At 59.0% G+C, this 12,070-nt stretch overlaps 2 protein-coding genes across 2 annotated transcripts; one reads left to right on the top strand and one right to left on the bottom strand.

The window, feature by feature from the left end:
• The first annotated feature begins 1,971 nt into the window (after positions 1-1,971).
• TLCD3B (TLC domain containing 3B) lies at positions 1,972-8,247 on the top strand. The gene is made up of 5 exons (XM_056138767.1): positions 1,972-2,604; positions 3,149-3,232; positions 6,167-6,401; positions 6,824-6,919; positions 7,172-8,247. The coding sequence occupies exons 1-5, from the start codon at positions 2,480-2,482 to the stop codon at positions 7,457-7,459; spliced, it is 828 nt and encodes a 275-aa protein (XP_055994742.1). The 5' UTR covers positions 1,972-2,479; the 3' UTR covers positions 7,460-8,247.
• A 313-nt stretch (positions 8,248-8,560) lies between these two features.
• Positions 8,561-9,322, bottom strand: CUNH16orf92 (chromosome unknown C16orf92 homolog). The gene is made up of 4 exons (XM_056138792.1): positions 9,265-9,322; positions 8,840-8,947; positions 8,672-8,759; positions 8,561-8,582 (listed from the first exon to the last, which is right to left on the bottom strand). Exons 1-4 carry the CDS (start codon positions 9,320-9,322, stop codon positions 8,561-8,563), a joined length of 276 nt encoding a protein of 91 aa, XP_055994767.1.
• Between the last annotated feature and the right edge of the window lie 2,748 nt (positions 9,323-12,070).

The raw sequence follows: 12,070 nt of genomic DNA, 5'->3' as shown, positions 1-12,070 counted from the left end.
CCAAGTGACTCCTTCCTATTTTAATTCACATCATGCACAGCAAAGTCACATTCTGGGACAAGATTTATGCTCTTAATTCTGGTCACGTGCTTTGCCATCTCCCATTCTACCCTGTTAAAGTCCTATTTTGGGGGAACCTTTCTGGCAGTGCTCAGGGGCTCAGGGCCTGCGCCCACGATACTAGACCAGGCAATGCAGGCTCTATGCTTTGTTGCTGAACATGGCGATGTGGTCCTGCTTGGCCCAGAGTGAGTGGGGAGCGGGGTGGGGGACCCGAGGCCAGGCCCAGCTGGGCTGAGGAGGTGCGTTCAGTGCTGGGGGGTCAAAAGCAAAAAATGGGGACCTGGCGCAGGGAGAGGATGTGCTCTGGCCTTTTGAGTGATCCCTGTGGTTTAAGACTTACGCAAACGTGGATTTGAAATCCAACTGTCCTAAATTCTCCTGCATTGTCTTGGGCAAGACTTTTTGTATTTTTCCAAGCCTCGACTTTTTGTCTATTTGGGTAGGTAAAATATGCGTGAATATAATTTAAAAAAAAAAACCTGTCTCATGCCCAGGGTATCGCAAACACTTTCTGGGGAGAGTTGGGTTCCTTTTCCCAGCGTGAAAGCGGAGGTCAGGAAGCCAAAGTCCCTTGCAATCTAAAATGTCTGACTGCTGAGGGCCGGGGTGCTGCGTCTGTTCCCATGTCTTATCACTAGAGGGCAGCAGAAAATAGCAAATCGCAGGCTTCTGCATCTTGGGAGAAGGAAGGGATCAGGCAAAGGCGGCAGGCGAGTTGGTCACAGAGGTATCTTAGGGTGAGCCTGGAAACCGAGCTGCGGTTTGGGTAGCAGGCCCCAGGCTCCGGGCCGTGTGGACCTTCAGGACGGAAAGTCGAGTTATTGGGAGGCAGCGGGCCAGGGAGGGCAGCAGTGAGGAGGAAGGCTCTGGTTCTGGCGGGGCCTCACCCTGCATTATGACCCTGGCCCAGTCACTGGCCAGAGGGGCTTTGAGCTAGCCAGTCCCTGAGACCCTCCCCACCCGAGTCTGAGGAAAGTGACCAGCACAGAACCATCAGGAGAGTTGACTGCTCTGAGAGGAGAGAAGCCAGCAGCACCAGGCACTGGGACCAGAAACTAGGCAGGTCTCTGTGATTCCTATGCACACTCCTCCCCTCAGACCCTACATCATTCTAGTACCTCAAGGACTCCTGTCACTTTTTTTCGGGGGGGCATACCCAGTGGTGATCAGGGGTTATTTCTGGCTCTGCACTCAGAAATTACTTTGGGGAGCCATATGGGATGCCCAAAATTGAACCCAGGTCAGCTGCATTCAAGACAAGCTGCCTATCGCTATCCTATTGCTCTGGCCTTCCTGTCACTCTTTTGGTCTATTTTCTGTTTGGGGAAGCCACATCCGGCAGTGCTCACTGCTTTACTCCAGACTCTGAGCTCAAGGATCACTCCTAGGGGCTCAGGGAACCGGATTGTCCAAGGCTGAACCCGAGTTGGCGATGTGCAAGGCAACCACCCTTCCAACTGTACCATCGCTCTGGGCTCTGGGCCCTCCTCCCGCTTCTTAACTATGTGACCTTGGAAGGGTCACTTAATGCCTCAGGGTCATTTCTAGACTGGGGGGTGGCCTTTTCCCCCACCATGCCTCCTTAGAGTGGGGAGTCTCTGAGCCCACAGGACAATATGAGCAGCTGGTTTATCCCATGCGAGATGGCCGGATGCGCCTCTCCCACTCCCTCCTGCCAGGGCTCCTTGCTCTGCAGGGTGCTGAAGGGGCGCCCTAGGTGGGGTCCCGGGCGGATCCCCGAGGATCTCTCTGCAGTCATGGAGCGAATCAACTGCAGGCAGGGTCTTGCGAGGGGGAGAGGGGCTCTTAACTTATTCCCTGGCGGCCTCGGGGGGCCCCCGGCCCCCGCCGCGCTGCGGTCTCTTTAAGGGCCTCCCCCTCCCTCGGTCCCTGCTCCCCCCAGCTCTGTCGCAGCCGCGGTGGCTCAGAGCTGCGTGGGGCGGCGCTGCCGCAGGTCCGGTTTCTCGGTGTGTCTGGTCGGTGCCAGCCTCCCCCCCTCCCTCCCCGCCCCCTCCCCTCCGAGGGGGCAGGGGCTGGGCGCGGGGCTCCCCAGAATGCCCGGGATAGCCCGGGCCGGGCGCGGGGACCGGCGGCGACCGCGTGCTGACTAAGGACCGCGGGCCCGGCCCCCCCGCTGGGCGGGCTCCTCGGTCCCACCCCCGCCCGCACCCCGCCTCCCGGCTCCTTCACGTAAGCCCCCCACCTGCCGCCTCCCCTCCCCCGCCGCATCCTGCTCCTCCCGCCGCTCCGGCCGCTCCCGTGTCCCTCCCTCCCGCCACCCGCGTCGGGTCCTCCTTCCCCGCCGCTCCCGGCTCGGCGCACTCGGTCTCCCGCGTCCTCGGCCCCGCCGCCGGCCCAGCCCGTCCCCTTTGTGCGGGTCGCGCCTCTGCCCGTCCCCACGTCGCTCCGAGGCACCATGCTGACCCCCATGGTGGCCGGGGGGGTGGTGTTCCCCGGACTCTTCCTCCTCTCCAAGAACACGCTCCAGCGGCTGCCCCAGCTGCGCTGGGAGGAGGCCGACGCGGTCATTGTCTCGGCCAGGTAACGCGCCCCTGCCCGTGCGCCCGCGTCCCGCCCAGGCCCAGGGGTCCCCCGTGGGAAAGTGGGGGCTCCTGCCGCGACGGGTGGGCTTCCCCGACCCGGGTCTCCTCCCAGCGCCAGCCATCTGCCTGCTCATTGCGGCTGCCTCCTGCCCAGCCTCCCGGTGGCTGGGGGCGCAGGGGACAGAGCTTCATGAAGGAGAACTCTGCGACCACCACCGGGGCTGCAGGAGGGGAGGGACCCAGGTGGCCAATGGGAGCGGCTGGGCGGGAAAGTGGCTGCAGGGATTTGGGGATGAGCATGAGGAGTCCGACCCACACCAGGTCCTTCCTGCCCACTGCCCTGTGATCAGGGCGCCCCTGTATGGTCTTTTCTGGGGAGGAGAACTGGGGTGAACTGAGTAGTAGGGGCTCCCCGGGAGCCCGGAGCAAGCACAGTGCTGGTGACTCTGGAGTCGGATGGGCAGGGAGCAAGCAGGGTGACTGGATTTGTAGAGTTGGGGACCCAGGGCGCCTCTTTCGCTCCTACCCCTGTCTCCCGCCAGGCTGGTGTCCTCTGTCCAGGCCGTCATGGCCTCTACAGCTGGCTACATCGTCTCCACCTCCTGCAAGCACATCATCGATGACCAGTAAGTGCCCGCGCTGCCTGTCCTGTCCCCGAAGGCTGTGTGTGTGCACGTGCGTGTGTGTGTGTGTGTGTGTCTGTCTGTCTGTCTGTCCTCTGACAGGGTTGAGCCTTCTAGGGGACGCCTTCAGTGGTCCCCAAGTCCTTCCCTTGGGCTTGAGCAAGTTAACTGCAGTAGCTGCAACTCAACACCCAGAGATAAATTTATCCGTGTCCTGTCCTTAAAGGTCAGAGGCAGGAGAAGGCGTGGAGATCAAAGGGGCTTCTCTCCGCAGCTCCTGGGCTGCTTGCATCTGCATCTCCGAGCCTCAAGGCTCGCTTGCCCCCTTCCTCCTGCTCCCTTCCTGTCCCTGAGGCCCATTTCCAACTAGCACCCAACCTGGGCGTCCCACTGCATGCCAGGATCACCGTCACCTCCTCCCCGAATCCCGGAGAAGAGAGATGACACAAACAAGGCCACTAACGGTTAGGCAGTGGGGAGAGGGAGGGGGAAGAGGCCAGAATTTGGCTCTGGCAACCGCTGCAGTGCCAGGCGCTTGCCAAAACAGCCCGCCTGGGAGGTGGGGCCCAGGAGGGAGGAGGGCCCTGTCCGTGGTGCTGACGGCCCGGCCGAGGTGACCCAGGCAGCTGGAGGTTGCCCGGTGGGTGCTGAGAACATCCCAAGCTGAACTTCTGGCCCTGGGCTCCATCGCTGGTGGCCTCTGTGCCTCGGGGACAGGGTGTGTGTGTGACTTTGGTCTAGACGGGTCCCCTCATCTACCCCTGCCTGGAAGGGGGAACAGAGTATAGAGTGAAGGATGCAGGTCTGGTCCGTAGGCGTGCCCCTCTCTCCCCCCACCCAACCCTGGGTAGCCACTTGGCTCCCTTCCTCCCGCCCTCCTCCCTCCCCTGCTCAGGGCCTGGCTTCCCTGCTCTGATTCCTCTCTTGCCTTCTTTGCGGGGTCACCTCTAGCTCCGATGCTGCTTCCCAGACCTGGGTCTGTGCTTTGCCTCCCCACATAATCCTCAGGTGCACCAGAGGATCGGGGTTAATCCAGGTGACAGCTGTGCCGACTTTGGAGCATCTGAGAAGTGGGAGAGCTTTAACCCTTTTCACAGTGCAACCCAGGGCATGGATGTCTTGCCCCCACCCACAAATCGGGGGCTCCCCCATACCCTGGGGCTGGTTCAGACCACTCCCTGCTCTAACTTTTTTTTCTTTCTTTCTCTTTCTTTCCTCTTTCTTTTTTGGGGGTCACACCTGGCAGTGCTCAGGGCTTATTCCTGGTTCTAGGCTCAGGAATCACTCCTGGTGGGCTCAGGGGACCATATGGGATGCTGGGGACTGAGCCTGAGTTGGCTGCACACAACGCAAGTGCCTTAATATCTATCTCTACAACCTCCTCTTTCTCTCGCACGTGCTTTCTTTTTTCTCTCTCTTCTCCTCCACCATCTCCACACCTGGCTGTGCTCAGGGACTACTCCCAGCTCTGTGCTCAGAGGTCACTCCTGACAGTGCCCTAGGGACTTTGCCTGTGTCACGGGTTGAATCTGGGTCCCCACACAACGCATATGTCCAGCCCTTGGGCTGTCCTCTGACCTCTGCTCTAACTTTTCTCTAATTTGTTCCACTTTCCATTGGGGCTCTGCATGCTCTTCCCTTTCTAATTGAGACTGTTCCCCCCACACACCCACTCTTCTTTCCCCTGCCCTCCTGGTTTCCGCAACTCTTTCCCAGAATTCTGTGTAGAGGGGCAGCCTCCCCTCCAGGCTCTTTTCCCCAGGGCCAACTTCCTGTTTCCATCTTCTCCGGCCTCACCGTCCCTCCCTTGGTCTCTGCCTTTCCTCTGTGTCCCCTCTGGCTCTTTTGCTTTCATCCCTTCAGCTAGCTGGGCCGGCTCTCCTGAGCTTGCCTCTGACCCCACCCCCATCTCAGCCCTGTGGCTGGAGCCCAGAATTTAAGGGCAGGTACCCTGTGCTGACTCAGAAATGCAATATTGCACATTCCTGCACTTTTCTATTTTGTTTACTCTCAGAGCACTGAGAACTTTCTCTGCTCTGGGCTTCTTTTACTCAGCATTTTCCTCCTGGACGCTTGGCTGGACCTGACGTCACAGATGGGTCCATATTAAGTGGGACACGCAGCACTGATAGGACTGCTCCTTCCCCAGGGCCTGTCTGCCCATCTCTGGGCTCCTCAGGTCAGCAGGCTAAGAGCAGCGCTATGGCCCCAGGGCTTCTCATGTCTAGACTTCATCCAAGCATCTGGCTCCTCAGTTTCTTCAGCAGTGGAATGGAGCAATGGTTCCTCTCGTTGTCCTGACTGCACCCCACCTCTTTGGTGTCTCTCAGTGAGGAGTGGAGGGGTTGTCTGCTTGCTGCATTTTTCACGTGTGGCCACCCACAGATCAATTGTCTCAGATCTGAGCTTGTTTGCTTCATACTCCAGCTCTCTTTTTACATCCCTTTGGTCAGCAACTCTCTTTTGGTCTTTTATTTGGGGGCCACACGAGGCAGTGCTCAGGGATGGCTCCTGGCAATGCTCGGGGAGCACATGTGGTGCTGAGACTCAAACCAGAGTTTCAGTGGCCCCAGCTATACTCTAGGCCAGTGCCTTAACCTTCATTCTATCTCTCCGGCCCTGGTGTCTTTTCTTCTGCCATCATAGTCATTGTAGTACAGAGCAAGCAGGTGAATGAATGAATGAATGAATGACCAGTGGGTTTGAAAGTCAGGCAGTGCATGACTGAATCCCAGCACTGTCACTGCTCGGCTGTATGATGGTGCCAACTTGGACACATTTCTCACCCTCTCCCCTTGAGTCCCGTCATGTAACTGGAGAGTCCACTTCTGTCGCAGGGTTTCTGTGGACTGTCACTGGAGGGCTGACTCACCCTGCCACCTGGCAGGTGCTTACCCATCTCCTCTTCCCCTTGATCACTTTCTCTTTGCCCGACAGACACTGGCTTTCCTCTGCCTACACGCAGTTCGCAGTGCCCTACTTCATCTACGATATCTACGCCATGTTCCTCTGTCACTGGCACAAACACCAAGTCAAAGGGCATGGAGGTGATGAAGGGGGTCCCCGCGCCCCTGGCAGCACCTGGGCCGTGGTGCGTGGCTACCTGCACAAGGAGTTCCTCATGGTGCTCCACCACGCCGTCATGGTGTTGGTGTGCTTCCCGCTGTCGGTGGTGAGTGGGGGTGCTGAGCCTGTCCCAGCAGTAGGGCGCCAGAGGGAGATTACACACCCTCCCTCCTCACCTCCGAGTTGGGGAGTTGGGTTTTCTGAGGCTCCACCAGCCCCAGACAGCAAGAGCAGCTGGGCTCAGCCTGGCCTGGACTGTGGCTGTGGGGCTGCACCTGTCACTCCCACACTGCACAGCTCTCACCTGTTCCCCCATCTGCAAGGTGAGGCTCCTTAGTCCTCCTGGAGGTAGGGGGTTGGGGATAGGGGAGATGTACCCCACCCCCCTCCCCGTCCTGTCTCGCCCTGACACGGTTCAGACTTGCAGAATTGAACATCTCCGAAGGAGGCTTGCGGGTAGCGGGTAGCGGAGCGGGCAGGGCGTGCGGGGTGGGATGGGGGCTGAGCTCCTTTGCTATCCCCTCGAAGGTGTGGCGTCAGGGCAAGGGAGATTTCTTCCTGGGCTGCCTGCTGATGGCAGAGGTCAGTACCCCCTTCGTCTGCCTCGGCAAGATCCTCATCCAGGTAAGAGGGTTCCCGATGGATCGTGGAGGGGAGAGGGCACGGGAGGGTCCTCCGCAGGGACCTGGGGAGGGGGTTCTTTAGCGGACGCGCCACGGGGCAGGGCTGGGAGGGTTTCTGGGCAGCAGCAGACCGGAAGCAGGCGCGTGGGTCTAACCCGGACGGGGAGGGCGTGGCCATGGAGGGCGTGGGCAGGGGGCGCGGCCCGGGTGGTGTCCAATCTCAGCCCCGCCCTCTGCCCCGCCCCCTCCGCAGTACAAGCAGCAGCACACGCTGCTGCACAAGGTGAACGGGGCCTTGATGCTGCTCAGCTTCCTCTGCTGCCGGGTGCTGCTCTTCCCCTACCTGTACTGGGCCTACGGGCGGCACGCCGGCCTGCCCCTGCTCGCCGTGCCCCTCGCCCTGCCCGCGCACGTCAACCTGGGCGCCGCGCTGCTGCTCGCCCCTCAGCTCTACTGGTTCTTCCTCATCTGCCGCGGGGCCTGCCGCCTCTTCCGGCCCCGGGGCTCCCCGCCGCCCTCCCCCTGCCCGAACCAGGACTGAGGGTGGGGCCAGAGCACCCCCCTCCCCAGCCCCTGTGTAGCAACCGGGCTCTGGGACTGCTGGGTGGGGGTGGGGAGCCCGGGTCTCTGGCCCTGACCGCCCAGGACTGACCGACAGACGGACGGACCCCGGGGCAGGGCGCAGGAAGCAGGTGAACTGGAAAGGCGGGGAAAGGGGTCTCTTCTCCCTGCAGTGCCTGAGCTGAGGGCAGCGCACCCTTCCTGCATACCCCCTTCTCCGATCACCAATCCTGGGGCCCTGGAGAAGCGCAGGACTGACCAAGGACATCTTCCGAGGGCTTGGGGGGTTGCTGTGTGGACGGCTCCCAAAGGGCTCCGGAGAGTAGGAGTCAAAGAAGGAGGGGGACACCGCTGCCATGGCCACCCCAGCCCCCTGCTGCAAACTCTAGCTCCCTGTCATCTGGGAGGGAGGGGCACCCTAACTCGCCCCCTCCCCCCTGGCCTCGCTTGGGGCTCATTACGCCCACAACTCCTCTCCAGGGGAGGCCAGCCTGAGGAAGTTATTTATTTTATTTATTTGCCCTAAATCAAACTAGTTGGTAGGGGTGGGGGTGCGGGTGTTGGCCCCTGCCTTCCCAGTGTTGAGCACTCCCAGGGCAGGCAGGCGGGGGGTGCCCGGCCCTTTCCCCATTAGGCTGCACATCTTGCCCTGGGGCCCTGGCATGTCCCTGGTGCTACAGACCTCTCAAGGCTTCCTCCAGTCTGGGGTCGGGGGACCCTGGGAGGTGCTTTCCAGACCGCTAATAAAGCCGATCTGCGTGAACGCCACCAAGCGCCTCTCTTCACCCACTTGTTGGGGGCTGGGAAGGAGGGGAGAGGTTGGGGATAGCACCGAGGCCCTTGGCCAGTCACTGAGCTATCAGGGAGAAAGGAACCAGTGCTTTGGGGAGACGGGGGGGGGGGGGGGGGAGTAGATAGCACAGCAGATAGTTACTGGCTCTGCATGCAGCAACCTGGGTTCCCCATTGGTCTCCTGAGCACCACCAGGTGTGGCCCACAAAACAAACACAAAGAAAACAGGACTTTTATTCATCGCGTGAGAGGAGGCAGGCTTGGCACTCCAGGGTCCTGGGCCAGCTCTTTATGCCCCTTTCTGGAAGCTCCTGTTGGCGAAGAAGGTCAGCGGTGGGAGGTGCCAACCTGCCCCCCAAGGCCTGGGAGGTGGACGGGCAGGGGCGCAAGGGCAGCTTACACGTGTGTGCAGAACTGGAAAAGGAGAAAGAGGAAGGCCACCACGAGCGAGCCGACCAGGATGTGGTTGAAGAAGCTGGGGCCGGATCCTGCAGGACCGGGGCAGGAATGAGGGTCCTGGAGCATCTCCAGCTCAGCCCCGGGGCGACCCTCCGGAGCTAGTTTATACCTGAGCCAGAGAATGGGACGGGGTCCTCACCAATGAACCTGGCCACGGCCAGAAGCCCGGCTCGATCCGAGTCTGGGTAATCAAAGAAGTCAGGTGTGTCTGGAGACTCTGCGGGCAGGGCCCAGGGCTTGGCTCTTTGCAGGCTGGGAGCTGGGGATCCAGATGAAATTTTCTGACAAGAGTCAGAACCACCCCGCACCCCACCCCAGAGGTGGAGGCCAACTCCCGGCCCTGCTGGGTCACACAGACAGTGTGGCTATGGAGGGTCTTGATAGTTAGTTCTAGAAACTTCTTGATGCAGGAGGGCACCATCAGGGAGAAGGGAGAGAAGTGTGGAAAGCAAAGAGTAAACAGCCTAACAGTCCCCTCCCACAAGCCTTCCCCCTTTGTCCTTGCACCAGGACAGCGGCCCACCTGTGGCCCACCTGTTTCCACGGCCCCCAGCCCAGCCAGCCATGCCCACTGCCACACCCACAGCCGCATGGCCCCAGGGGCTCCCGCAGCCAGCCTGGGAAGGCTCTGTGATGTCATAGCCAAGAGCCATTCCGATCACACACGCCCGGAGGGCGCCAGGGCAAAGAGAGAGTGCTCGGAGGTGGGGGGTGTTCTTCATCCCTACCCCAGAGAGAGATGCTGGGGCGAACCGCAGCTTCAACCTTCGGGCTGCTGGCAGCAAACATGTGGCGCCCAGAACAGGCGCCAAACTCGCTGAAGGCCTGAAAGCTGTATTTGAATAGCTCCGCCCCCTATTTCTTGAGGTGGGGAGGGCTTACACCGTCAGTTATCTGTCACCAGGGTAACACTGGTGGAACACTAGTTTCTATGCTGAGCATTTCACACCGACTGAAACTCCTCTGTAGGGCCAGTGCCCTCATTACCCAGAAGAGGAAACCCAGACAGGGAGGGGACAGGAAGGCGCCGGAGCACTTAAGCCTGGGCTGTATTTCTCCCTGAGGTGCCTTTCTGCTCCTGTCCCCAGTTTTAGGGACCCAGATCCCAAATCCAGTCTCACGGGCCAGGACCATCGGACAGCAGGTCAGGTCCTTTCTTTGCTTATAATTTGGTCCCCAGCATCTCGTAATTCACTCCCCTGAGCACAAAGCCAGGAGTAATACCTGAAGATTTAGCCCTGACAACTGCTGGGTATGGCCCCAAGACCAAAAAAAAACTCAAAAACAAAAATGTAAAAATCCAATTTCAGTACTCAGAAGAAAGCCACCAAGAGAACCAGGACTAACAGGCTTTGCCCACAAGGTGGCAGCAATATCCACACCTGCCTCCTGTTCTTCCCGCCCCAGACTCGGCTCCCGGCTCTAGGCGCTGAGCCGTTAGCCTCTTCCCACAAGTGCGCCAGACGCTGCAGGGAAACGTGTTGCTGCGGGGAACAGGGCCAATGCTGTCAGAAGCTGCTGGCCCATCTCGCAGGTCTTGTACAAGAGCCTTCTCAAGCCCCCGCCCAAGGGAAGTCCCACAGTCTCTCTCCAGTCCCCACTTTCTTCTGTTCATTTTTTTTGGGGGGGGGGCACACGCAGAGGTGCTCAGGGCTTACTCTCTTTTTCTTTTTGGGTCACACCCAGCAAGACTTGGGTCACTCCTGGTTCTGCACTCAGGAATTACCCGTGACGGTGCTCAGGGAACCATATGGGATGCTGGTAATCGAACCTGCATCGGCTGCCTGCAAGGCAAACGCCCTACCCACTGTGCTATCGCTCCAGCCCCTCAGGGCTTACTCTTGGTTCTGCATGCAGGAATCCTGGCAGGCTCAGAGGATCATACAAGATATGAGGGATCATATCCAGATTGGTGAGTGCAAGTGCCCTACCCGCTGTACTATTGCTCAGGCATTGCTGGTCACTTTGTGTGTGTGTGTGTGTGTGTGTGTGTGTGTGTGTGTGTGTGTGTTCCAGAGGATTAAACTCAGAGCCTCAAGGAATGTACCTTAGTACAGCAGGTAGGGCTCTTACCCCAGCTTTGATCCCGCTGGCACCCCATATGGTCTGAGTTGTTCAGAAGTGATACTGAGTACAGAGCAAGGAGTAAGCCCTGAGTACAGTTGGGTGTGCCTGCCCCTCCCCCATCCCCAAAGAGTAGGGCTGAAGAGATAGTACAGTGGGTAGGGCACTTGCCTTGCACATGACTGAGGCAGTTTTTGATCCCTGGATCCCATATGGTCCCCAAAGTCCACCAGGAGTGATCCCTGAGTGTGGAGCCAGGAGTAGCCCCTGAGCATCACTGAGAGTGGTCCAAAACAGAACTAACCAAAACTAACCAAACAAAAAAAGATTAAGAAAAAAAAAGAGAAGGCTAAAGCAATAGTACAGCAAGTAGGGCATTTGCCTTGCTCGCAGCCGACCTGGGTTCAATTCTCTGCATCCCATATGATCTCCCAAGCACCGCCAGGAGTAATTCCTGAGTGCAAAGCCAGGAGTAACCTCTGTGCATCGCCGGGTGTGACCCAAAAAGAAAAAAAAAGAGTTAAGGTCCAGAGCAATAATACAATAGGCAGGATACTTGCCTTGCACATGACTAACCCTGGTTTGATCCCAAGCACCCCATATGGTCTCCTGAGCATCACCAGGAGTGGTCCCTGAGTGCAGAGCTAGGAGTAAGCCCTGAATGCCATTGGGTGTGCCCCCTCCCCCCAAAAAAAAGCAACTCAGGGCTTTGCACATTTAAGGAATAGGCTCTGCCTCTGTCAGTCACTGTCCTTCACCCAACTTCCTGTTTCATGTTTCATGGAGTGGTCCATGGCCACTCTCTGGCAGCCCCCTCTCAGTTACTGGGCCAGCTCCACTCTCATTGGCGAGGCGGGCTGTCTGTCACAGAAGTGTTTCTGCCTACCCAGCCTCAAGGCCACTTCAGGGTCTCCTTGGTTTTAGTTCATGGATGCCTTTGATAGCCCCAGACCCCTGACTCCCAGCCTCACCTTACCTGCTCTCAGGATGACCCTCCCCCAACTCTAACAGCACCTCGAAGCCATTCTCTTAGCAACAACAGAAATAACAGCCCAGAGACAACTCAGGTTAGAACCCTAGAACCTCATATGGCCCACCACGCCCACCAGGAGTGACAGCCAGCAGTAAACCTTAGGTACCACAGGTGTGGCCCAGAAACCTAAAACAAACCAAACCAACCAGCCCAGAGAAGGGAAAGGGGGCAGAGTTGGACTTACAGGCCTCCTCCTGGCTCTGGCGCCTCTTTCCTCACACTGAGCCCCTGAGTAAGAGGAAA

Source organism: Sorex fumeus, unplaced genomic scaffold (genome assembly GCF_029834395.1).
Source record: "Sorex fumeus unplaced genomic scaffold, SorFum_2.1 ptg000130l, whole genome shotgun sequence".
Taxonomy (NCBI): Eukaryota; Metazoa; Chordata; class Mammalia; order Eulipotyphla; family Soricidae; genus Sorex; species Sorex fumeus.
The sequence above is the reverse complement of the archived record's forward strand: the minus strand, read 5'-3'. Positions and strand labels throughout refer to the sequence as shown.